This window comes from Mastigoproctus giganteus, chromosome 6 (assembly GCF_048544385.1).
Source record: "Mastigoproctus giganteus isolate SK-2022 chromosome 6, ASM4854438v1, whole genome shotgun sequence".
Lineage (NCBI taxonomy): Eukaryota > Metazoa > Arthropoda > Arachnida > Uropygi > Thelyphonidae > Mastigoproctus > Mastigoproctus giganteus.
Window position 1 is genome coordinate 71,955,038 of NC_143580.1, and position 27,000 is coordinate 71,982,037.

A 27,000-nucleotide genomic window follows, 5' to 3' on the forward strand; every position below is an offset into this window, starting at 1 on the left:
TTCTGGGTCCCACTATATAGTGAAGAGTTCTGCCAGGCATATTCCTGTGCTAGAAGTTAACCTGGAAGCTGAGTAACAAGTCAGTCAGATAGTGCCCTGGCTTCTGCTACTCTATGGTAATTTCCTTCAGTATTAACAGAGAACTGTTCCCGAAAATAAGACAGTACTGGAAGAGCTATATGGCAGAGTTCAACTAAGAAAAAAGATTTCACTGGAAGGAATCTGCACAAAGAATAATATATATAATAAATAATTATATAATATCGGTGTAAATACACCATAGTTAACCCATATATTTGAGCTACGATTGTAGCGTAGAAGGCATCGTTTTAATTGTATCTCATAATGTGGTTGCCTTCACAACAAGATAGCTACTATTGAATTACTTCAAATAAATAACGCTTCTCTAGCAGAGAAGGCTACTGTTATTTATTTTCAGCGGTACCACCACCCAGACGATCGTTTCGAAGCTGTTTGTATGTATGTATGGGAATATCTACTCGATTAGACCTACCTATTAGACTTAGAAAAGCAAAAAGTAGAGGGAAAGTTATAGTAGGAGGGGAAGAGGAAACGAAACGATTCAGAAGAATGAAAGGGACAGTAACTCCTTCAACTCACACCACTCAAAAACTCATAAATTCCTCGAATAGGCAACGCTTCTCCAGTAGAGAAGACTGTTGTTACCTATTCTCGGAAACTCCGTGATTATCTGGCTCCCCTAGCGACCGTTTCAAGACTATTGGCCTATCACCAGTGGGCGGGCAGGTACCCAGGTAATACAACGAGCCATCTCAGTTGCAAAGTTATATCCACATTATGAGAGATGCCAAAAGGGTGTGGTGGTAATGTATTTGGAAAATTAAATGCACTAGGCATAATCCTTATGGGTTTTGATAATTAACTATATAATATCGGTGTAAATACACCATAGTTAACCCATATATTTGAGCTACGATTGTAGCATAGAAGGCATCGTTTTAATTGTATCTCATAATGTGGTTGCCTTCGCAACAAGATAGCTACTATTGAATTACTTCAAATAAATAACGCTTCTCTAGTAGAGAAGGCTACTGTTATTTATTTTCAGCGGTACCACCACCCAGACGATCGTTTCGATCGCAACTTCGCAACTGAGATGGCTTGTTGTATTACCTGGGTACCTGCCCGCCCACTGATGACGAAGCCAAACAGCTTCGAAACGATCGTCTGGGTGGTGGTACCGCTGAAAATAAATAACAGTAGCCTTCTCTACTAGAGAAGCGTTATTTATTTGAAGTAATTCAATAGTAGCTATCTTGTTGCGAAGGCAACCACATTATGAGATACAATTAAAACGATGCCTTCTACGCTACAATCGTAGCTCAAATATATGGGTTAACTATGGTGTATTTACACCGATATTATATAGTTAATTATCAAAACCCATAAGGATTATGCCTAGTGCATTTAATTTTCCAAATACATTACCACCACACCCTTTTGGCATCTCATAATGTGGATATAACTTCGCAACTGAGATGGCTTGTTGTATTACCTGGGTACCTGCCCACCCACTGATGATAGGCCAATAGCCTTGAAACATATCTGGGGAGCCTGATATTCACGGAGTTTCCGAGAATGGGTAACAACAGTCTTCTCTACTGGGGAAGCGTTACCTATTGGAGGAATTTGAGTTTTTGAGTGGTGTGAGTTGAAAAGTTACTGTCCCTTTCATTCTTCGACATGTTTCTTTTCCTCTTCCACTACTACTATTACTTTCCCTCTACCTTTTTGCTTTTCTAAGTCTAATAGGGACAAATGGTTTGAATTTTATAATTCACTTGTTTGATAGATCTGGTCCAATGGGTTTTTTTTTCACAATAGTCTTGAAACGGTCGCCAGGGGAACCAGATAATCACGGAGTTTCCGAGAATAGGTAACAACAGTCTTCTCTACTGGGGAAGCGTTACCTATTGGAGGAATTTGAGTTTTTGAGTGGTGTGAGTTGAAAAGTTACTGTCCCTTTCATTCTTCGACATGTTTCTTTTCCTCTTCCACTACTACTATTACTTTCCCTCTACCTTTTTGCTTTTCTAAGTCTAATAGGGACAAATGGTTTGAATTTTATAATTCACTTGTTTGATAGATCTGGTCCAATGGGTTTTTTTTTCACAATAGTCTTGAAACGGTCGCCAGGGGAACCAGATAATCACGGAGTTTCCGAGAATAGGTAACAACAGTCTTCTCTACTGGAGAAGCGTTGCCTATTCGAGGAATTTATGAGTTTTTGAGTGGTGTGAGTTGAAGGAGTTACTGTCCCTTTCATTCTTCTGAATTGTTTCGTTTCTTCTTCCCCTCCTACTATAACTTTCCCTCTACTTTTTGCTTTTCTAAGTCTAATAGGGACAAGTGGATAATCTAGTAGATATTCACATACATACATACAAACAGCTTCGAAACGATCGTCTGGGTGGTGGTACTGCTGAAAATAAATAACAGTAGCCTTCTCTACTAGAGAAGCGTTATTTATTTGAAGTAATTCAATAGTAGCTATCTTGTTGCGAAGGCAACCACATTATGAGATACAATTAAAACGATGCCTTCTACGCTACAATCGTAGCTCAAATATATGGGTTAACTATGGTGTATTTACACCGATATTATATAGTTAATTATCAAAACCCATAAGGATTATGCCTAGTGCATTTAATTTTCCAAATAATAAATAATATACATAATATAATATCTATATATTATAAGAGAAAATCTCTCTCTCAGCTCCTGGAAATTCTGATATTTTAATGCATTCAGATAGTTTGTGGGCTTTAGTTCTTGAGAGGAGCTGTTGTACAAAAATAATAACAATTGTCACTGACAGCAATATATTAAGGTACAGGGAAATAAAAATTAAAAAAATAAGTAAGCTCCCCCCACAACTCAGATTTTGTTTCCTCACCAAGCTTAAATGTCAATCCCTTTCTTTTGTTGCCGACCGGGCTAGCCGAGTGGGTAAAGTACCTGCCCAGCAACCCAAAGGTCGCGGGTTCGATTCCCGCCTCGGGCTTGGATCAAAGTACTGCAAAAACCTTGGGAGGTGCAATATGGCCACAGAAGCCGATGCGCCAACAACTACCAAATCAATCAATCAATCAACCCTTTCTTTTGTTAATACAGATATAGTGCCATAAAAAGTCAAAAAGGGAATAGTTTTTTATTTTTTTTTATAAAAAGGAAATAAGATTTTTTGAAGATGAGGAAATAAGGGGGGTAAATCTGCAATTTGTCTACTACTATCTCAATATAATAGCACCTCCAGCATAGCATCCCAAAAGGGCATTTTCTTCTGCTAATCAAATACGTAACAAAATTAGATCCATTTTAAACAATTATGCTATTGATTGCTTATGTTTCTTAAGAGCTCACTTTATTCAGATAGGTAGTGTGGATGCTTAACCTTTTCCTTTTTTCCTAACCTAACTTTAACAATGTACAAAGAAATCAGTAATATGGTTTTTTTAATAGCAAAAACACTCATGAACTCCAATAATCTGCTTTTAATAATGAGAAAAAATTAATCATTACATTGTCTGTCATGCCTATGTGTCAATCAGTATATCGTTCTCAACTTCTACTGCCACTACCGTTAACACGCCCTGTCTGTGAACTGAGAATGCAGGGAGAAACTGCAGTAGCGGCAAACCAGTTTGTTCAGCAAGTTTCTCGTAGTTCTTGTGTTGGCTTCCTTTACCTTAGCCCAGCATGGCTTTTGATACTGTTGCACTTAAAAGAATGCTGTACAAAATGGAGCAATGAGGCATTAAGGGCAAATTACTACTATGGATAAAGGGATGGTTAAGTGAAAGAAGGCAGTGAGTGGTTATCAATGGGCAGTACTCTTTGTGGACTAATATTATTAGTGGTGTTCCCCAGGGTTCAGTGCTGGGCCCAATGTTGTTTTCAATATTTATCAGTGATACTGATGAAGATATATCAGGCTTAATGTCTAAGTTTGCAGATGATACAAAAGTTGGCAGGGTGGTTAACAACAGTCACCAGTTACTGTAACAAGATCCAGGAAAATTGGATCGATGTGCTGAGAAATGGCAGTTGAAGTTTAACATGGACAAATGCAAGGTACTGCATATGGATAGCAGTTACTGCAGAGTAACTTATCAACTGTGTGGTACTACACTCAGGTTAGCAGAGAATAAAAAAACCTGGAGGTAATTGTGCAGTCAGACATGAAATTCTCAGAGCAGTGCTGACATGTGGCCAGGACAGCTCGGGTTTTGTCAATAATATACAGAAACTTTGCCAGCAGGGATAAGGAGGTGATTATCCCTTTGTATAAGGCTATGGTTAGGCCAAATCTTGAGTACTGTATGCAGGTCTGGAGGCCTCACTTTAGGAAGGATGTAGATCTGCTGGAATGGGCACGGAGAAGGGCAACCAGATTGGCAAAGGAAACAAAAGGGTGCTCTTACCTAGAAAGGCTTCAGTTACGCAAATTGCAGTGTCTCAAGACTAGGCACTTGCAGGGAGATCTGATTGAGGTGTTTAAAGCCTTGTATGGATTGAGTTAGCTGAATATTAATGGTATTCTTCCATTTGCTGAGACTACACATGAGGGAGACATAAGCTGAAGGAGAATTATTGCAGGATAGATGTGTGGAAGTTTGCCTTCAGCAGTGGGTGGTTGATTGTTGTGGTTGGTTGATTGCTGTGTTTTGTTTTGTTTTTGGATGATGCTGTATAAACTTGCTTTCTTGCATCATTTGCCATTACTACTAGTACTACTGTTATGTGTCGCACAGGAGGTAGATGCAAGAAACAATTTTGACATTATATACTTAGACTTTAGCAAAGCATTTGACATGGTGTCACATGAGAGGTTATGTTACAAGCTATAATGTATTGGGATTATGGATAAGAGCCTGAGATGGATGTGTGATGGCTGAAGGAGAGGAGCAGAGGTTTGTTATAAATGGCTGTTCATGTTTCTGATCTTGAATGATATAGATGAGGGAATAAAGGGTATGATGTTGAAATCTGCAGATGATATATAAAGATTGAAAGGGTGTTTAATGATAAATCAGGATGCTTTTATTCAGAATGATTTGGACAGTCTTTGTGGGTGGTTGGAGAAATAGCAGTTACATTTTAATGTTGTCAAATGTAAGGTTCTACATTTTGGAAATGGTAACCCAGGAGTAACTTATACACTAACTGGGATGAAGACTATAAATGAGACTTGGGTGTTTTAATACAATCATACAGTCAATGTGCAGCATATGATATGCTGCATATTAAAGAAGGAAAAAAAAAATTAATCAGTAATTTAATAATAGTGAATGTTTTCAAGTCTGGAGGCTACATCTAAGAAAAGACAATAAGCTCTCAAAAGGGTCCGAAGACAAGCAACCCATCTGGTGAGAAAAGCAAAGAGATATCCATATGGGGAGAGGGAGGCTGAACATGGTTACAAGGTTGTAAACTAGAATTCTCAGGATGGATCTGATTGAAGTGTATAAGGTACTGTGGAGAGTGGGAGAGCTTTCTTCCAAACTTAGAACAGGTTGGGAAGAAAGTTTATCTTTGAAGTAATACCCTGTAGAGTTAAGCAGGCAAATTTTGAGATAGACAATTGGGCAACAGTTTATCTGAGCTCAAGGACCAACTGAAGGTTAAAAATAGATTAAATAGAACAGTCTATTTAATATGGAAGAAGGGTTTGAAGAACTAAATGTCATGATAGGAAATGGCAATTAAAATTGAATTACAATTATAATAGTAGTTGAATAATGGTGGAAATTTTTACATTGAAATGGGAAACAAAAACCAGGGGGCATAAATATAAATTACTAAATACAACTAATAGTCAGGATCTAAAGAAGTTTACATTTGGTCAGAGTGTAATCACCCATTGAAGTAAACTGTCTTCCTATGTTGTTGGCTTTTATTTTTGAAGTTTAAGGAGCAACTAGATCACGGTACCTTCTGTGAGTGGAAAAGTATGGCATGAGTGATAGTTTGTATAGACAAGGTATTTTATGCTGGTTCAGGAAAAGCTTAGATTTCTTGCCTCTTTTGGCTTTCACTAATGCTAAATAATTTCAGACTATTTGAGCGGTGGGTAGGGGTTAAATTTCAATCATTACCAAAGTATATGAGACTGTCAAATGAGATGGAGAGCCCCATGCCCTCCTGGAAAACCAATTGGGGTTGTGTCCTCTTGTCATCTCCTCACCTTCTTGTGGTGTAACCTCTTAAGAGACAGCTGGCTACGTGGCTACTGTGTGAAAGAGGATGGGCTGCCAATATAGAACTAAGTTGTCCGTGAATTAAATAAATTATAGGCTGAAACCTTTTTTGCAACGGTTGAACAAAGCAATTGAAACACAAACCAGCCAGGACATTTCCCAGACCAGAAAAATCCCCACTGTGCTTAACTGCACTCACATGCCGACCGGGCTAGCCGGGTGGGTAAAGTGCCTGCCTGGCAACCCAAAGGTCGCGGGTTCGATTCCCGCCTCGGGCTTGGAGCAAAGTACTGCAAAAACCTTGGGAGGTGCAATATGGCCACAGAAGCCGATGCGCCAACAACTACCAAAAAAAAAAAAAAAAAACTGCACTCACCGTGCCAAGTAGGCCATTGTAATAATCATCCAGACAGGCTTAGAGCACAATGGCACCTTAGAGCTGCCATCGTGCTCTAAACTCCCAAAAACAAACAAGCAAGCTTAACGGTGCCTCCGTAGCCAGGTGGGCAGGAGCAGCAGTGCATAGCACACGCTTCTTGATTAGACCGGGGGTTCGAGCCAGTGCCCACCTAATATGGAGGATGTGGAAAGGTCAGGGAATGACCACCGCATATCCCCCGAGCAATATGGCCTTAGTTGCTAATGCTCGTAAAAACCAAATAACAAACAAGCAAACTTAACTATAAAGAATTAGCAGGACTAAGTTGATATGATATTAGAATAGTAGGTATCACAAAAATAACAAATATATGCAAGGCAGCTATAGCTGAATAAGTATTATAAACCAATTTATTCTGAAATAAGACACAGTGCAAGGAAGGCACAGTAATAGCTTTTTGTAATCAGTAGCGTTAAGCATTAACCTGTAGAGTTAAGTAGCAGGCTACATTTGAAATGGACAGTTGGGATAATTTGTCTGTGCACAAAAACAGCTTTTATGGTTAAAAATATATTAAACAGAAGAGTTACTTAATATGGAAGAAAGATCAGTAGGAACTATATATCATGATAAGAAATGGCAAATACAAATGTAGAGATATTTTAGGAAAATTTTGAGAGAAAGGTAACCGTAACAGTAATGATAAAAAAAAAAACTATAATTTTGTGCAAGCCATGCATCCTTAATTACAAACACTATTTCAACATAAAGGTAGCCATAGATTTATATGGAGAGAGTATAATAGAAGCAAGGGAAAATAAAAGCATATTTGGCTATATCATTATAGAAAAGGATCTTAAACTAGTTGAAGGTACAAAGTAATTATTGCCAAAAATAAAAAAGTATTAAATGGGCAAAAATGAGCTCTCTTGTTTTTCAGCTGTCATCAAATACTAGAAACCCTCTTCCTCAAAAGTTAAGCATCATATCTTATTGTAGCATAACAGCATTCTGATAAGTGAATGAGTTTGAACAAGAAGGTTGATATGTTCTTGTAGGAATTAAAATGAGTGACCCATCAAGCACTCAGTATACTCAAGACAGTATACTAACACAGAACACTCAATGCTGCTGAGCAGTTGAGTGCTTGATGGGTTGCATCAGACAGCACAGTGGAATTGCCAAAGGCAAAACCAGAAAAATAGCTATTGTCATTAGGACCTAGGTATGTCAAATGGAGCAAAAGTTAAAATGCTGTAGAACAGCTATCCAGTTGTTATCTTTTAAGGGCACAAATGGTGATACAGTTGTACACATTAGTACTAAATAATATTAAGAATAGGTGATCTGAGGATTTATTTAATAGGTATAAGGTAATACTGAGCAAAAATCCATGGGCTCATGGTATAGAATTTTTCTTGGCATGGTGGTCTGAACTTGTTAACTGGAGAGACTGTTTTTATAGGTATGCGATATTCTTAAATAAAAGGCATGCAAGCGTATCTGCATGATACAGTTGAGGCACCATTAGGTGGGTTGGAAACTGCTACTTTGGGAGGGGGGAGATACACAGACTAATAATTTAACAGCAGCTGAAAGCAGAGATGAATTTGATTCTGATTTTGAGAATATGAGGGAGAGTAATTTTTTATTTAATTTTTTTTTTTTTTCATGATTTAATTTTTTAAAATTTTTAATTTGTGGAGGAATTCTGATTTCAGCTGTATTTGGACAATAATGTTAATAAATTAAATATAATAGATGTACTTTCAATGTAGTTGATGACATTCGATGCTTAGCCACTAAATTGTTACTCGCTTGTGACATTATCAACCATCTCTTAACAATAATTTAATTCCCATTGTGGTCAGTTTTGCATATAATCAAAAAATAGCAGTGGCTTCATAATGTGAACCTTTGTTAATTAAGGTAATTATATTTGGAGTACTCAGTGCCTTAAGTAGTATTTAACTCTAAAGGACGGTGCCTCCGTAGTCAGGAGCAGCAGTGTGTAGCACACGCTTCTTGATCAGACCGGGGTTTGAGCCCATGACCACCAAATACGGAGGATGCAGAAAGGTCAGGAAATGACCACTGCATATCCCCAGAGCAATATGGCCTTAGTTGCTAATGCTCCTAAAAACCAAATAACAACAACAACTCTAAAGGAAATTAATTACAAAGTAAGTGAATCATTTAAAGTGATATTATATAATGCTATAATTTCAAATGTAAAAATACTCAACACGACTATTATGAGTATTTTTTAATGATTTTTTTAAATTTCATTACTAACTGCTGTTAATAAATAATGTATTTTAACAGTAACAATAAAACAGGCAACCAAAAAATAAAATAAATCAGTGACAAAAATTTTTCATACATGGCTATATCGCAATCTTACAGAAACCAAATTTGAAAATCAACTCTTGTAATAAGTAGTGGCAAGTGATGACAAAATCAGCCAAAAAATAAAAAAAAAATTGCTACCAATCCCATTTTTCTCATTGAGCTTACTCAATCAATTCAGAATCTTAAACACACCAATCAGATCTCTTTGAAAGTGTCTAGTTTCCAGATGCTGCAATTTGTAGAACTGAAACCTTTCTTGGTAAGGGTACCCTTTTGTTTCCTCTTACTAATCTTGTGTTTCAAGTGGAACAGTGGCAAAAGCTTTGATGATGTCAGAATTATTTTGCTTCTTGCAATAAATCTCTCATAATTAGCCTTAGCTTGCCTAAATCCCCTTAGTGACCTGATTGCATATAGTTTGTACTTACTGTAAGTTGCTGTCTCCTCATAATTTATATTCATACCAGTGATTTTTCTTCTTTTCCACTAGTCTCATCAGTTCATCTGACATCTGTTTAGATCTAAACCCTGAAGAATATCTCTTAATTTGTAAAAACTTAGTAGCTTTCTTTGATTGCTTCCCAGAATGCTTTCCAATTAGAATTTGCAGTTGGTAATCACATCAGAGTTGGTCCTACTGAAAATAATTTAAAAACTGTCTAAGTCCTCTTTATAAAAGTAAAATCCCTTTCCTTTACCCTGACAGTAGTTATATCTTTAAGTAAATTCCACATCAGTACATTATGATCATTGACACCTAGTGGTTCCTCTTATCTGGAGATTCTTAATGCATGAAGGGTCACTGCTGGTAATCAGATCAAGATCAAGATTTCCCTGTGCCAATATTGCTTTTTCTAATTGCCTCTTTAACTTTCTGATTCATGAAACAGTCATCCAGTACATCCCAAAAGACTCTGCTACTGTGTGAGAGACAACTGCCCACAAGTTCCACCGAATATCTAGAAAGTTAAAACCCCTTATTATAAGATATTCTGATTTACTGGTCTATTTTATTTGTCTGCATAGTTTTTTTATTATACTCATTTGGCCTATAACATACACCTACTCTCATTTTTGCTGTCCCAGCGCTTATGTCGTACTAAACTCATGGCAGTGCCTACTGTTGAAGTGGTCACCCACTTCAATTGTATGCACTGCCTTAAGTTCTTTGTGCTCCTTAATCAAGAGCATAACGTCTCCCCCCATCCTCTCCTATTTATTCTTTATGTACACATTGCACTCACCATACACAAATTCTGTATCTTCCATGTCTGGAGTTGCCATGTTTCTCATCCTGTAGACACAGTATCCACATTTAAACACTTAACCAATACTTCAAATTCATTAAATTTATTTACTTTACTATTAATACTGAAATATGTTAAATGCTTTAGCCTCAGGCTGCGAGAGATTTAGACAACGTATAAGTTAGTGCAAATGCATCATATTAGTATGCAGCTAAATGCTGAATTAGCAAAAATATGTAAAAGCGGCATCGTTTAAGTTATATCTCATATTGTGAATACCTTCACGAGTTGCCATGATATTGCAGTACTTCGAATAAGTAATGCTTCACCAAAGGAGAAGACTGTTGTTACTTATTCTCAGCGGATACCACCACCCAGACGGCACCGTTTCAGGGCTATTTGGCCCTTATTCGGTGGGTGGGTAGGTACCCTAGTGATGCAATGTTGACAAACAGTTATGAAGTACAACTCCACAAGAGAGATGCCTGATGGTGCATAATATAAATTAAGACTGAAACAGTCTTCTCCTTTGGTGAAGCGTTACTTATTCGAAGTAGCGCAATATCATGGCAACTCTTTGTGAAGGTATTCACAATATGAGATATAACTTAAACGATGCTGCCTTTGCATATTTTTGCTAATTCAGAGTTTAGCTGCATACTAATATGATGCGTTTGCACTAATTTGTACGTTGTCTAAACTTCTCGCAGCCTCAGGCTAAAGCATTTAACATATTTCAGTCACAATTTATATTATACACCATCAGGCATCTCTCATATTGTGGAGTTATACTTCTTAACTGTTTGTCATCATTGCATCACTAGGGTACCTACCCACCCACCAAAGAAGGCCAAATAGCCCTGGAGTGTGTGTAAGAGGGGGATGACCCTAGAACCCATGTAGGGCAAGCCAGTTCCAGGTGGCCGCCGAGGAAGGCCCAGTCACATGGACTGGGCCTTCCTCGGAGTGTGTCAGTGGACGAGTGAGCAGCCCAATTGGGTTGAGTCATATAGAGATGAGTGAATAAGGGCGACTGTCCCTTTTTGGGTTTTTTTTTTTTTTTTTTTTTTTAAGCCATACAGGCCACTAGATAGTCCCAAAGCAGGACCAATAAAGGGTCCCTGAAGGGTTAATTCCATAGAAATATTCGGAAACTGGAAAGCACATCTGGTCTAACCAGTATGCCTATCTACCCACTGATGAAGGCTAAAGAGCCAGAAATGGCACCAGAGGAAGATCTTAATCATCTTTGCCGGACTCTGACTGGGTAACAACAGTCCCCGTCAAGGGGACACATTGCCCAGCCGGGGCATGGAGCTCTGAGTTTGTACGAATTATAACTAATTATCCCTTTCATTCTTCTACAGCATCTTTTCCTCTCCCTCTCTTACTATCACTTTCCTACCTCTTTTTTTCTTTGCTCAGTCTTATAGGAATATTGAGGATAGCTGATATCTTTATCCCATACCATATTTCAAAACGGCATGATGTCCGTTTCGGGGCTATTTGGCCTGATGATGTCCGGAGTTTCCAAGAATAGGTAACAACAACCTTCTCCACTGGGGGAAACGTTGCCTATTCGAGGAGTTCATGAGTTTTTGAGTGGTGTGAGTTGAAGGAGTTACTGTCCCTTTCATTCTTCTACACCGTTTCTTTTCCTCTTCCACTGTTACTATTACTTTCCCTCTACTTTTTTGCTTTTCTAAGTCTAATAGGGACAAGTGGATAGTCGAGTTACCATCCCACACATATACAAAATAGTCCTGAAACGGCACCAGGTGGAGCCTGATGATGTCCGGAGTTTCCAAGAATAGGTAACAACTGTCTTCCCCACTGGGGAAGCGTTGCCTATTTGAGGAGTTTGAGTTTTTGAGTGGTGTGAGTTGAAGGAGTTACTATCCCTTTCATTCTTCTACACCGTTTCTTTTCCTCCTCCACTCTTACTATTACTTTCCCTCTACCTTTTTGCTTTTCTAAGTCGAATAGGGACAGGTGGATAATAGAGTTATTATCCCATACATATACAAAATAGCCCTGAAACGGTGCCATCTGGGTGGTGGTATCCGGTGAGAATAAGTAACAACAGTCTTCTCGTTTGGTGAAGCGTTACTTATTCGAAGTAGTGCAATATCGTGGCAACTCGTGAAAGTATTCACAATATGAGATATAACTTAAACGATGCCGCTTTTGCATATTTTTGCTAATTCAGAGTTTAGCTGCATACTAATATGATGCATTTGCACTAACTTGTACGTTGTCTTTACTATGAATCAAATTTATTTGCTTTTCTCATGAGGATGCCCCTGCAGTACCACTAAGCCACCACTCCTTGTTTTTCAGGCTGTTATATGTCTCAATAGAAGCAGTGAAAGAATCAATTTTACCTATATTTATGGTTGTTATTAAACTATTAGTCTATGTATCCCCCCCAAATATATTAGTTTTCTGACCCACATAATGCTGCCTCCGTAGCATCAACAGATATTCTTGCATTCCTTCTATTTAAGTATATCCCATCCCTGTGAGAACAGTCTCTCCGCTTAACAAGTGCAGACCATGATGAGAAAAATTCTTTCTCATTAGACAATCTTTTGAACCAGAGTGATTGACAAGGTTCTCATCATGTTCTCCCCTCTTTCATGCCTTAGCAAAATTGCAGACAGTTTTAATCCTCACTCATGACTTTTTCCCAACACTGCCCTATATCTATTAAGTAAATCCTCTGATTCCCTATTCTTAATAGCAGTAGTACTAAATATGTATGGGATAATTTTTATAGTATATATATACTCTATTTATTATAAGGGAATAATTTTATTTTAATGTGAAAAAAACTATTTCATGAATGGAATTTGAAAATTTTCTTAGGTAAAGATATTATTAATTCAAAAAAAGAGGATGCTGGGCAGATCCTCGCTGATGCAGTAAGAGAAGTAATGTGGGATCTGAAAATTGATAATGGTTTGTCAGCATTGGGCTTTTCCAAAGAGGATATTCCTGCTTTAGTCAAAGGAACTCTACCACAGGTATACCTTTAAAAAAAGTTTTAAGAAATTTTAAAGTGTTACAAATTAATTTGTTCATTTCGCTGGATCACTCTGTGAATTGCGATCTCTGAAATCTATATTTTTTCAGATTATTTTACTCACCTGGTTCATTCACAGTTATCTAAGTAAAATTTGTAAAATAGTTTATTTATAAATTGTAAGTTTCTAGTGCAGCATAATAACTTAAGAAACTCTTCTAGAATTATTGAGTATGCAATCTGACATTGCATTTTCATGAAATTTTTTATTAACTTTTTAGCCAGTACAATTTTGATTAATTCTTTGCATGCATAGATTGTCCAAATGCAAAATTTACTTTTAAACTGATAATTTCTCCCCTAGAATTTACCCTGATCACAAGTTTGTGTAATGGTGATTAATTTCTAACTGAACTAATGGAAGCGAAAAGTTTATTCTTATGTGAATATATAAAATACAAAAAAATAAATAAATATACCAAAAGTTAAATTACAAAAAAAAAAGAAACTGGAAATATACACTGAGCGATCACTAAATTATGACCACCTACCTAATACCATGTTGAGCCACCGTTCACACAGATAACAGCCACTATTTGCCTAGTGGATAACATCTACTAGGCAAATAGTGACCGATGTATCTACTTCAGCCTGATGATTAATTGCTAGAGCAGTGGTAATTTTGGAATTAATTTTTTGAAAATTGTGCCAAAAATGAATGTCATTTTCATATTACACATTACACATGCAGGAAAAAAAATGCACCAGTCTTCTTAAATTGATTATGTTTAATATTTAAATTATGCTGCAATTATTCATTTATTTTTTTTGTTTTGGCCATTTACTGGAAAGAACTTCCATGCATTTCCACTTCTGCTGTTATTATCAAAGTAAATCTGTACATGGTTTCAACATACTCTTTCCAGCTGAAATCATGTTTCAAATAAAAGGGCAAAATAAAACTTATGATATGCTCATATATTAACAACAAAAACATATAAGATTTCATAAAGCAAGCATAAGATCATTGCTCTGATGACAAATATCCATGTACGATTGTGCGATGTCAACCAGTTATGATTTAGCTAACAAGAAGCAAAGCCAAACATTCATGTTGTGACAAGTAGACAAGTTTGGTACAGAAGTATATTAATTGTTGTGACATACAGTAACATAAGTAAGATTTAATAAAACATGAAATCTTATTTAAGAGAATTTTATTAAATATATTTTTACGACCTGCAAATCTAATGGCAACCCATGTTTGAGTTGGGAATCATTGAACTTTATTAAACCTTAAGGTTTAGGTACTTTAGACTGTAATTCATTATTAATTGTACTTGTTCAACATACCTAGTATGCCAAAGCCAACAATAAAATAAAAAGAATTGATTACTGTTATGAGAATTCTTTGTAGCCAAGTGGTCAAGAGTAAGATTGCAGTAGCTTATGCACTTTGAGTAGACCAGGGCTCAAGCCCCTGATTGCTAAATATGGTCAATCTGCCAACCAGCATGGCAGATTATGGTCCATTTCCCTCAACATGAATCGTTGAGGAGGCTTCCATCCTGCAGTGGATTGATAATGGCTGCAATTTACCTTTTTTAGGAGAATTCTCCTCTAAAGTTCCATATTAAATTAGGAGAAAAAATACTCCATCCTCATAAGTAAAGTTCACTCTCAGTTTCAGCCATGGACAATGTTACCAGATGTTTAATTAAAGGATGCCAACTCCTTCCTTTTTCTGTCTTATTCTCTGTCCAGCAAGATGTATCAAATGAGAAAACAGTGTATATTGTTTCTTCACTGGAGCCAGTTACATATCACCTTCACATTTCAGAACAAACTTCCAGAGAGTGTATTCAGAAGCATTGCTATGTATTAGTACTTGTATTGGCAAAATGATGCAAAGAAGGAAAGCTTGTACAGCACCTTCAGAAAAAAATAAATATACAGTTGTGTCCCTCACATCCACTGATACAGTTAGCAGCGGTTAACCACGGTTAAAAAAAAGAAAAAACTTCACACGTACTACTTGCGTATCCAATACAATGCTTCCCTTTATTTTTTACAATGTCGATTTTAAATTGAATAGCCTCCCTTTATTTTTTACAATGTCTTGTATGGTTTGGTCACCAACATTATAATGGTTCTTTAGAATTGCATCGTTTTCAAACTTTTGAATAATTTCAAGTTTTTGTTTAATTTGAAAGCACAACTCTTGCGTTTGCCCATCATTTTCGCGGTTGCTAAACAAAATAAATTTACAAAAAGTTACTATTAAAAAAAAATAACGAAACAAAATTTGTTCTTTTGCAGTGCAACGAAACACAACACTCAATGCAATGCATTTTTGGTCTTTTTTTTTTTTTTTTGTTTTGAGCGGTAGGTGTGAAGACAGCAGGGGTTGCAAGATAATAGGTACACTAATCTCCCAGTGACTACTTATAACGTCAGTTCTTGTCGCTTATTTATGATTTGCAAAACATCTGTTTATACCTGTTCTAGTTATTACTTGGATTTTATGATTTCTGGTTGGTTTTTTTTTTTAATTTGGAGTCTTGAAGTGTCTCTGTAAATCGAGAGTCTGCTGTACTTTAATATTACCGTATTTAATGTTGGTAATGTCTTACTGTGTTCAATTTATCAATTAAACTTTATTATACATATGTATGTACAAGAAAATCACGTTATATATGGGGGCAGCAGGTGTTCGCTTATATCTGAAGTTTCAGCCATCCACGGTAGGTCTTGGAACGTATCCCCCATGGATACGGGGATCTTACTGTATATATTTTACCCATGTCGTTAGCCATTCCTTCTGATAATTCATTCAGTTTGGCTTGAAATTTATCAATACCACTCACTTCCAGAACAATAGGGAAGCTTATTCTAGCAATTAGTTACTCTCTGGCAGAAGTCAAGTTGCTGCATATCTGTATGACAACCAAATACCAACCTTTTTTCAACTTAAATTTATATCCCTTTGTGTGTGTCATCTATAAGTATATAATGTAATTAATTTAAGTTCTGGATTTAGAACTCAGTAAGATAAAATTTTTTGCATAATTTCACATGGAGTTTAAGTATTATTTATTAATACAACGGGTGTTTGAAAAGTTCATGAACTGAGTATGAAAGGGTAGTGGTAGTGGTTAAAAATTTCTGTACCTAATGCATAATACTTCAAATGGTTACCCAGCAAGTTTCGTCCAGTTTTAGTGATGTCTTTTTTTAATTACAGGTCCTGAAGTCAAAAGAGTTGTGCAAGTGAGGAAAGATGGACAAAATTAGTTATTACCAAACGGTCATCCAATATTTGGGAAAAAAGGGACTAATGCCAAAGGCATTAGGATATGGTTACAACATTGGGGGAGAATACCTCTTCCTGTTTCATGGTTAAGAAATCAGCACCAAAATTTAAATGAGGAAGGAAAGGAGAGCACGGAAGATGACTCATTCTGTGGAAAACCTGCCATATCCATCACTCCAGAAGTTGTTGATAGTTTGTGATCTGGTAATGATAAGTGAACAACAAGTGACAGTTCAGTACATTGCCAGCATCTTGAGCATCTCAGCTGAGCGTGTGTGCCACATAATAACAGATGTTCTCGTTATGAAAAAATGTCAGCACAATGGCTCCCAAAATTGTTGACAGAAGATCAAAAATGCACAAGCATTGTCAAGTCAAGTGAACATCTGCATCATTTTCAAGCAGATTCAGCAAATTTCTTTGCAAGGTTTATGGCCATGGTTGAGATGTAGGTCAGTCACTTTCAACCAGAGACAAAGGGGCACTCCAAACAGTGTAAACAGCTTTTCTACCCTCCAAAGAAAGCCAAGTTGATTCCTTTTGTGACAAGGTGATGGCATTGGTTTTTTGGGATGCTGATGGAGTGTTGCTAGTTTATTACCTTCAGAAAGTCCAGACAATCACAGGGGCATATTACATAGACTTTGTGAGGTATTTTCATGAAAACGTCAAAGACAAATGTTAAGGAAAAATTAGTAAAGTCTTGTTCTACCAAGACAACATGCCTGCTCATAAGTCTGTCATTGTCACAGCCGTGTTGCATTAGTGTAGCTTGGAAATCTTGGACCATTCCCCATATTCACCAGACTTTCACCTATTTGCTAATTTGAAAAAATACCTGGCTGGCATCCATTTTTTATAGTGACAGTGATATAATTGCTGCATTCCTGGAGGCCCAAGAAAAGACTTTCTTCGCAGATGGAATCAATGAATTGCAGCATCGTTGGCAAATGTCTATTGACCCCAAAGGGGACTATGTTGAAAAGTAACATGATTCCTCAAATAAACCCTTCATAAGCATGCCATGAACTTTTCAAACACACCTCGTATTTTATATATTAAGAATTTTAATATTCCAAGGAAGAGATTATCTTACACTTACCATTAATTTTTTCCTTTATGTGAAATGTGCACATTTGATAAATAGTGGAAAAGGATGTGTCATTTTTTTTTATCTACTTTTTAGCATAGAGTAACAAAATTAGCTCCAAGACCACAGAGTGAAGAAGACCTGTCACAACTATTTGAAAACTCTCTGAGGGTGTACTAAGGCTCATTTTTACAGCTGCCATGTACATATCACTAAACATTGTGGCATAAAATGAAAATGTGGAGTTCTGTATTACTAGTACTGTGGATTAGTTAAACATAATTATTGCTTATTTCAAAAGCTAACAATTGCATAGTTTTGTTTTACTCATTAAATAAAGAATACAAATCAGGCAAAAGTAAAATAAAATATATTTTGAATATGATTTTTTTTTAATTAGTGAAGTAAACATCTGCATCATTTTCAAGCAGATTCAGCACTTTGCAAGGTAAAATAAAGTAATGTATTACTAGTACTGTGGATCGGTTAAACATAACTATTGCTTATTTCAAAAGCTAACAATTGCATAGTTTTTGTTTTACTCATTAAATAAAGAATACAAGCCAGGCAGAAGTAAAATAAAATATATTTTAAATATAATTTTTTTTTAAAAGTATTTCATATTTATATTTTGTTTAGTACGTGCATTTTATATAAAAGTAGATTTTATAAATTAAACTTGCCATTTTGGCAAAAGGACTATACATATGTGGCCATAAAAAGCAAATTCAAGCAAGCTCCTCATCAGATATATCATAGATATAAAGTACTGTAAATTATGGTTATATGTAACTTAACCTAACACAACCTAAAAACTCAGCAGCTACCAAGTTAGTTTTCTACTATGCAGTCACTTGACAAATGAGAATGTGATGACTTTCCATATTTGCTCCTGATGTTTTATACAACATACAGTTTAACTGACAGTTGTCTGTTAGTTAAACTGTTATGGTATAATAAACTTCAACAGCATAAGCCTATCATTTTGCAGCAGCTAAGATATATCTGCCAGCAATGTTTGTTTGGTTTTTTTTTTTTTTTTTTTTTTAGGAGCATTAGCAACTAAGGCCATATTGCTCCGGAATATGCGGTGGTCATTCCCTGACCTTTCCGCATCCTCCGTATTTGGTGGTGACGGGCTCGAACCCCGGTCTAATCAAGAAGCATGTGCTACGCACTGCTGCTCCTTCCCACCTGGCTACGGAGGCGCCTCTGCCAGCAAGCATTACAAACTTAGATTAGAAACAGCTCTAGAGGGAAGTAACAGTGCATTCTGCATAGAAATTTTTTACCAATGGCTCAAGCAAGACTCCACATAGAAGTGAATACCTTATACATTTTAACTCTTTGGGCTATTGGTCAGAATTTAGAAACTGCAGTGCTTGACAAAATTAACAAAATAAAATGTTTTTCATTAACATTTTATCACAAACAGTGTTGCTGAAGGTGAATATTTGATATAATAAGCATCCTGACATGCAAATTCTGAGAAATCAATCTACCACTTTACAGAGTTGCACATTATGCAAATTATCCATGCCTATAAAAAGACAAATTGCTACCATATCATTTCATTCCCTTTTTTTTCTCTCCTGGTGAGGCATAGATTTGCCTCAGTGAATTTCTGGGGTCGCCTTCTCTATTGTAACAATACCTCTGTCTTTTCCCCCCAGCTTTAGTCTCCCCCCTACTCTGTCTAACTTGCAGTGTACACCCCACACAACTTATCAATTAATAATGTCCAAATTTAAACCATGCTTACATAAACTTCTCTTGGCCTTTTATATTCTAGCGTTGCCCCCCCCCCCCATTTTTTTATTTATATTATTTATTTATTATTTTTTTATTTTTCACATAGGCCCTTGCCACTGAAATCTTTGGAAACTAGGTGGCAGGGCCTGCCAGAGTACAAAAAATCTACTGGGTACCTGATCTGCCTCTCTGGGGCCAAGTGCGGTAATGGTGGGTCCCAACAGGAGCCCAATGGCTAAATGTTCAGAAGAACAATGGTACACAACACTACACTTCTGTCCACTCCCCACACACTTTTTAAATCTCTGGCCTTCATAGAGTACACAACGCGGAGATGGGGGAATCCCCTGGTGCCGTCACACAACTAACACACTTTGCACTTTGAGTGGTGGAGGAATATCCTGAAACTGAAGATATCCAATGACTGCCATGGCCAGCATGATCGGACTTGAACATGCATGGACACACCTTGGGCTTCACACTGCATGCCAATGGCCAACTTCTCTGTCACATGGCGAGCTAAGGTCTCTGCTGGGAAGAATGAGATTTGTTGCCACAAGATCTTATAGGCCCCCTTATGTCCAGCATATCACTGATGTCAAGCTTGTTTAGTCATTGGAGGGGATTATATGCATACTGATGTTATGTGTCAAAATTTATTTTTATTTTTGAACATCTTGTATTGATTTATGTAATGTGACCTCTTTGGTAATTCTTATACAACCCTTATACATATCCGAAATTTCACACTGCCCCTCATTTCATCTTCATCCTATGGTACACCACTATACCAAATTTTGACCTGCTTCATCGCAAGCTGAAAGAGTTATGCCACATTTTCTGTCTTTTGTTAATTTTGTCAAGCAGTGTAGAAGCCCAGATCCTAGAAACATGGGCACATTGAAGTTGCCAGAACAGTTACTGGCAAAATTTCTTTTCGTGACAATTTCATTGTGTATGCATTTCTCAATTGTCGGCTTTTTTATTTTTTTTTATTTTGACTAATAGCCCAAGGAAATGATATCCTGCATATAGGAATGAAAATTAATCACAAAGGTAAATTGTCATAAGGCGAATAGATACCTTCAGAGCAGATTGCATTCTTTGTATTACCAATAGAGCAAGCTAATGATGCTTTCTCCAGTTTTTGTGATTAGTATAATAAATAATAATTAATTTTATTTTTATTACTGACTGTATTTTTGTGATTAGTACAATAAGTAATAATTAAATTTGATGTAAACAAACTGGTATATTTTATATTACATATCCATTGATTTATTTTTGAATCTTATAGATATAGGTAGGTGTAAAGTTTGTTTCTCTGCATAACATAAACGTTATGCAGAGGATGTAGTTTTCAGTAATTAGGGATTTTCTCCAGCCCACCAAATATTGCAAAAATTCATGTGGCCTGCTTCTCTAAAAGTTTGGGGACCTCTGCTTTAGGTGATTAGGCTTTGTTCCTATGTGCAGGGTATATGCTTGGACCCAGATCAAAAACAATAACAGTGTGTTTCATAAATAGAAAGTAGACAAATACCACTTCACAATGGAAAATTTCTTGCTCAGAAGTGTGAAAAACCAAATACCCAGAACCTTTTGGCCACAACTTGTGAACAGTTTCAATTAATGCAAAAATGTTACTTCAGAAAAGAAACACAATATAGTATGTTTTATCCAGATCATTGGTCATGATTTCCATTTCTGCCATAGTTTATCTGCCAGTAGCAAAAAACATGCACTCTTACAGCAGTTTACAACATTTAGTTTAATTCAGTAATTTATTCACTGGCTGCAGTTTTTTTTTACCTCGAATCTTTTCAGGCCAGCAAGATAAGACAATATCATCATATATTGTTACAATAAATATTATATTATATGAAAATAAATATATAAAATATTATATCCCCAGTTGATGGTTTGACCGGTAGGCTGTACTAATCACCTGTGAAGGTCACTGACATGCCCTTAGGCCAACCAGCACATAGCAGAGAAGCAACATGACAACTGAGGTTCCAGGAGCATTAAGTTATATAAAACCTAACATACAGACTAGGCACCTCCGTAGCCAGGAGCAGCAGTGCATAGCATGTGCTTCTTGATTAGACCGGGGTTCGAGCCCGTGACCACCAAATATGGAAAATGTGGAAAGGTCAGGGAATGACCACCACATATCCCTGGAGCAATATGGCCTTAGTTGCTAATGCTCCTAAGAACCAAATAACAAAACAAACATACAGACTGAAACTCTTGTTTTTCCTTATATATTTAAAATAATACTTGAAGCAGTTTCATATATATATATAGTAGTACTATAAATGCTCTTAAAAAGTTTTTTTTGTAATAACTATCAAAAAACAAATGTAAAAACTATTGTCCTTTAATTGGCTACCTGTGATATTTACATATTGCTACAGTTTATCAGGCCACTCACATATCACACTGTTATTTGAGAAAACATTAAATGGATTTATAATAATTATTGGGAGATAACAGCTGCTATCTCTTATATCTTTTTGCTGTTTATTGTAGTAAATAGATAATTTCAAGCTTAGTTGAATAGATATATATAGAAGGCATAAAATTTAGAATGAGATTAAATATAATTAAAAGGCCATATCTTCTGAGCTTCCCTTAAACTGTTCCTTGGTAGCTGGAGAAACAAATTTAACTAATCTAAAAGTCCTAGATCACCATGATGTCAGCAATTTTCCTAGGTATGAGGACTGGAGAAACAGAAGTGCGAGTGGCTCTTGATAAGTCCTGTCAGTTCAGTAAGCTTGCTGTCTGGGATGGAGGTGGAAGTATTGCTGTTGACTGCTGCTCTCCTCTGTCTCATCCTATATGATATCATTGGAAATAGTTGTTTCTGCCACTTGCTGTGTTTCCTCCATAGTTTGATTTTGAGGAGGAAACTTCAGAGGACAATGACGTGGCAACAAAGAACCAGCTAGTGAGGTACTCTCCAAACTGGAGGGGGTCTTCTCTAGTTTTTCACTACTGTTCCACCTTTATTTCCAGATATTCTCAACCTTATTTGGATGGTATGATAATCCTCATACTAACTGTAATGGAATGCACCAACCATATATGACCAAAACTTTATTAAAATAAATTAAATTAAAATAAAAAAGCATAAAATATACTGACAACTGTAGAATTAAAGTGATAAAAATATAGATAGAATTAAAATACATAAAATATACACAAATATTACAAATTAAAAATGATAAAAAAAAACACTATTTTCAAAGGCAACTATCAACTTTGGAACTTTACTGTCACGACATATCCTTCATATCCTTAAATAACATCAGCAGGATCGTCTCATGGCATGTGCTTCACACATGCATGGAGGCTAGAAATGGCTTGGGAGCATGCTAGGTAGAATGGTTCATCCTGTCCAAGAATTACAGTTTCAAAGAGGGGGTGAATAGGGACTCCCTCCCATCTCTAATTGGTGGTATTATGTTTCAAAGAACAAATCCACAAGCTATTTCTGATTCACCTATGTGAACGATCAATGACATCACCTGGAGAAATTGTGGTTCCTCACCCAGGAAGTGTTCACTAAGCAGATTCCCTGTAATCTGCAGTCTCTATTGCTCTAGTATGTTCTCCCATATGATCCTTAAACCTATGTTCTGTCTCCCCAAGATGACACTCCCCACAATCCGGCATTTGATCTCATTTATAATTCCACTTGTACCCTTGATAGGTATACAGGATCTTTTACCTTTGATACCACTGTATACAGTCTCCACCCCCGGTAGCTACACAGTGTTTCTAACAAGTTCATAATATTCTAGAGATCCACTCTGTTAAGCCTGAATAGTAGGGAATGTATACAGTAGCACCAGGTGAGAATGCCTCTCTTCACCCATGTTCAACTTCTCAAATATGTTTGTCCAAAATCTGGGGGAAGCCACATTTTCAGAGATCTACTGAAACATATTTAATCCCCTACAATCTATCCTTGGAGGTGCTGCAATGGGATCCAGCCCTATCCAGAAGAGCCCTAATTGCATTATTTTTATGATTGCAGGGAACAGGCTCATTAAAAATTCTAGACTCCCACTCCACCTTGGCTAAGTTGCCAACAATAGCATTAATTGGAGTCTTGTGAAATTAAGTCATTTTTTTTGACATCTTACTGAAAGACATGTTAATTAGCTTTGCACTACACAAGTACTATGAAGGTCATATATAGCAGAGAACAACACTGTTATCCAGAGTTTCTGTTTTGCAATACAGAATAGCAGAGCACACCTGACAGCCAATTCATTAACAAAAGTACAAATTGACAAATATTCCAAAATTTAATAAAAGAAAAACAGTTAGTACCCATATTGGCAAGCATGCCAGTGACAACAGAATGGGAAATCCATGGCTTTTCATATCATTAATGAGGGCCATTGCTCTAACCTCAACTAGCATAAAGTAACCATACCCGAACATCATATATACAGTAGAGACTAAGGAAACTTATGTCATTCAGAACAGCCCTGGCCAAACGATCAACAAAAACAGGATATTCATCCCTACCCCAAGTCAATGTAGGATTGCAAAGAGGATAGCAGAACCTCTATCCTAGTCAGGTTATTTGAGCTGGCAGGACCTATCAAGGATCACTCCTTTCTTCAGTACAGAGGACTGTTTACATGATTCTCACACACACACCTAGAAAGATGGCAAACATGATTATCCTAGGACTTTTAGATTAAATTAATTTGTTTTCCAGTCATCAAGGTAGGTTTAAGAGAAGCTCAAACATTGCATTTAATTATATCTGAATTATGTACATTTGTTCTGCTAAATTTAAAAATTCTGTTTACTATTTTTTTTTAGAAGCTCTTAGGATCATACTATTAAAAAAAATTAAGTACATTATTTTCTCCAGTATTACTTGAGAAAATAATATACTTATCACACTAATAATTCCAGTATTAGTGTGACAAGTATCACAGTATTAAAGGAAATATTTTGTTTTTCAGCAGTCCATGAGCATAGACTACAATTTGTATATATGGCTTCAAGAGACATGTCTCTTAATGTTGTTTTATCTTTACAAGGAGCTGTATCCTGATGAAAGCATCAGTGACTTTTATTTAAAAAATAAAAAACCAGCAGTAGTAGGTATGTCCACTCTTGCCTAAGTTTGTAATCACGTTTCATTTTTTCTTAATTTTCCAAGTTCTTATTAAAATGGGATCAAATTGTTGAAATCAGAAAACTTAATATTTAAGAATATTCTAGAGAAGTGTAGGAGACTCCTGAATGCGGTAGAATTTTGTAGATGATTCTAGAAAGTGGGAGTATTGTTTCAATATTTCAGAAGATTATAGACGATTCTATTGTTTTGCAATAACATAAATTGAGTAAGAGCTCAAACTTATAAAATTCATCATTCAGAAAGTGTTTGGCTTAAGTTTTTTGTTTAATGATAAACATGGAAAGAAATAAGGAATTGAGTAATTGGGAAAAAAAAAAAAAAAGGCACTATTATAACTCTATAAAGAATGCTATTAGATGAGAAGTATTGACAAAAAACTAGGTGTTTCATTTAAAGGAGTACAAACTACCATTTGAATTCGACAATTCAAGGATGCTGGCAGTTTAAAGGACCAACTACGATTTAGACCATCAATGCCTAACAATGGAAGCACAAGATAAGACTATAGCACTGATTTTTAAGTATAATTGACAACTTACTGCACCTGAAATACTGCAGTGAATGTAGGACATGGGAGTACCAAGAACTTCCATGTCTACTTTCACTTCATCTTAAACAGGCAAGATTTTGTGGTCATGTAGCAGTCCAAAAATCCTCATTAAAACCAGAAAATTGAAAGAAACAGTTAACTTGGCCTAAGAGCCATCAATGTTGAACAGGTGAAGAGTGGAAAAGCATACTGTGGCTAGATGAATCCAAGTTTTAAATACCTGGTTCCAAGCAAACTATTCCACTGAATAAAAAAATGGTTACCCAGCACATTGTTTATTGCTTACAGCCTTCTGTAGTTGGTGACATTGTCAGAATTGAAGGAATTTTAAAAAAGTAAGCTATAAAAATATTCTTGAACGTAACACAATATCCTGTAGACTTAAGACTTTGTTGAAGAAATTTTAGATTACAACAAGACAATAACCCGAAGGACAGCTCTACGCTGTGCAGGGATTTTCTAGCAACTAACAACAGGAGAGATATTGCATATTATCGTGTGGCCACCCCAACACCCGACTTAAACCCAATAGAGCTTTTATGCGATTATGAAGTCTGCCCCTCTTCTCAAATTATGGGAAACCTTGTGGATCACTTGAAATAATGTTAGTCAAGCTACTATTATAAAATTAATCACTAGAATGCCACATCTGTGTAAGGCAGTGATAAAACCATGGAGGATGTTTTAATGCAAATAATCGGTATATTTCTTAATATTAATCACCCAACATTTTTTGCTGTAAATTTTTCAGTACGTAATAAAAAAGAAAATTAAAGTCTTAAAAACTTTGTAGTATGTTTTTTTTTTTTTTTTAATATTAAACCTTACATTGTCATAGTTAATTTCAAAAAAAATTTAAAACTGTTGTCATACAATGATTCCAAACATTTTAGGCAGGAGTATAAATACCCAAGAGGAATAGAAAGAATAAAAAATATATATATCAGGATGGTGAGTGGTAAGCTCAGTTAATCAATTAATTCCATTGCAAAACTGATGGTAGGATCTATGTAAACAGTAGGACCCCATTAACATGAATGCAGTGGCATTCATGTTAATATGACCACTCCTTACACAAAGAACTGCATGTCAGTTCTGGGTAGCAAAATAATAGTATTGGCGAGACCTTTCGTGCAATGGAGGGCAACATTTTCTGGTTTGCATTTAGTTAGTTAAAAAAGCCTGTTCAAGATTATCAACTGCATGTTAATCTAGACAAAGAATTTATATTAATCAGTAGCACAGTTGAATAAAAATTATTTTAGCAAGTTTTTTTGAAGGTTTACAACAGCCAGTATGATTTTACTCCTTGCCAATTTACATAAACAACATAAACCAAGATATACATATTTTTTTAGTGAGTATAAACTTGTCTTAGAAAGAAAGGCAAATTGTTGCTGTTAAATATTAGTTACTGTTGACCTTACCTGATATTTTAATATTTTCAGTACTTTTAAAGAGTGAATCAAGCAAGTTGAGATCATTGGTAGTTTTGTCTCTCTCTCCAAACTCAGTGTTAATCTGTATAGTGAGTGCAATGTAATTAAACTACCTAACTAATTTAATTATTTTGGTGTGTGTGTATATATATATATATATATATATATATATATATATACACACACACACATCACACAAACATAATTAAGGATCCACAGTCTCTGGTGCTCAAGATTGCAAGAAAGTTTTCTTGCAATCTTGAGCACCATTGCCTTTTTTCATTTGCTCACACTAGCAAATCAATGAAAGCTGCCACAAATACAAATAAATGCATTTTAAAACCTCTTACTCAGCTTGTGCACACCACTTTTGCAAATTAATACCAGGTTTCTAGCTTCTTTAGTCTCCCTCCTTTCACAATTTCAGAAATTTAT

General features: G+C 36.1%; 1 protein-coding gene across 2 annotated transcripts in view; it reads left to right on the forward strand.

Moving 5' to 3' along the window:
• T3dh (Type III alcohol dehydrogenase) overlaps positions 1-17,994 on the forward strand; it is a 175,307-nt gene extending 157,313 nt beyond the window's left edge. For both annotated transcript variants that reach the window (XM_090375207.1, XM_090375208.1), the window contains 2 exons: positions 13,089-13,246; positions 17,745-17,994. In XM_090375207.1, coding sequence (XP_090231333.1) covers positions 13,089-13,246; positions 17,745-17,828 — 242 coding nt within the window. In that variant the 3' untranslated portion in view covers positions 17,829-17,994. The remainder of the gene's footprint in view (positions 1-13,088; positions 13,247-17,744) is intronic.
• Positions 17,995-27,000: the final 9,006 nt, after the last annotated feature.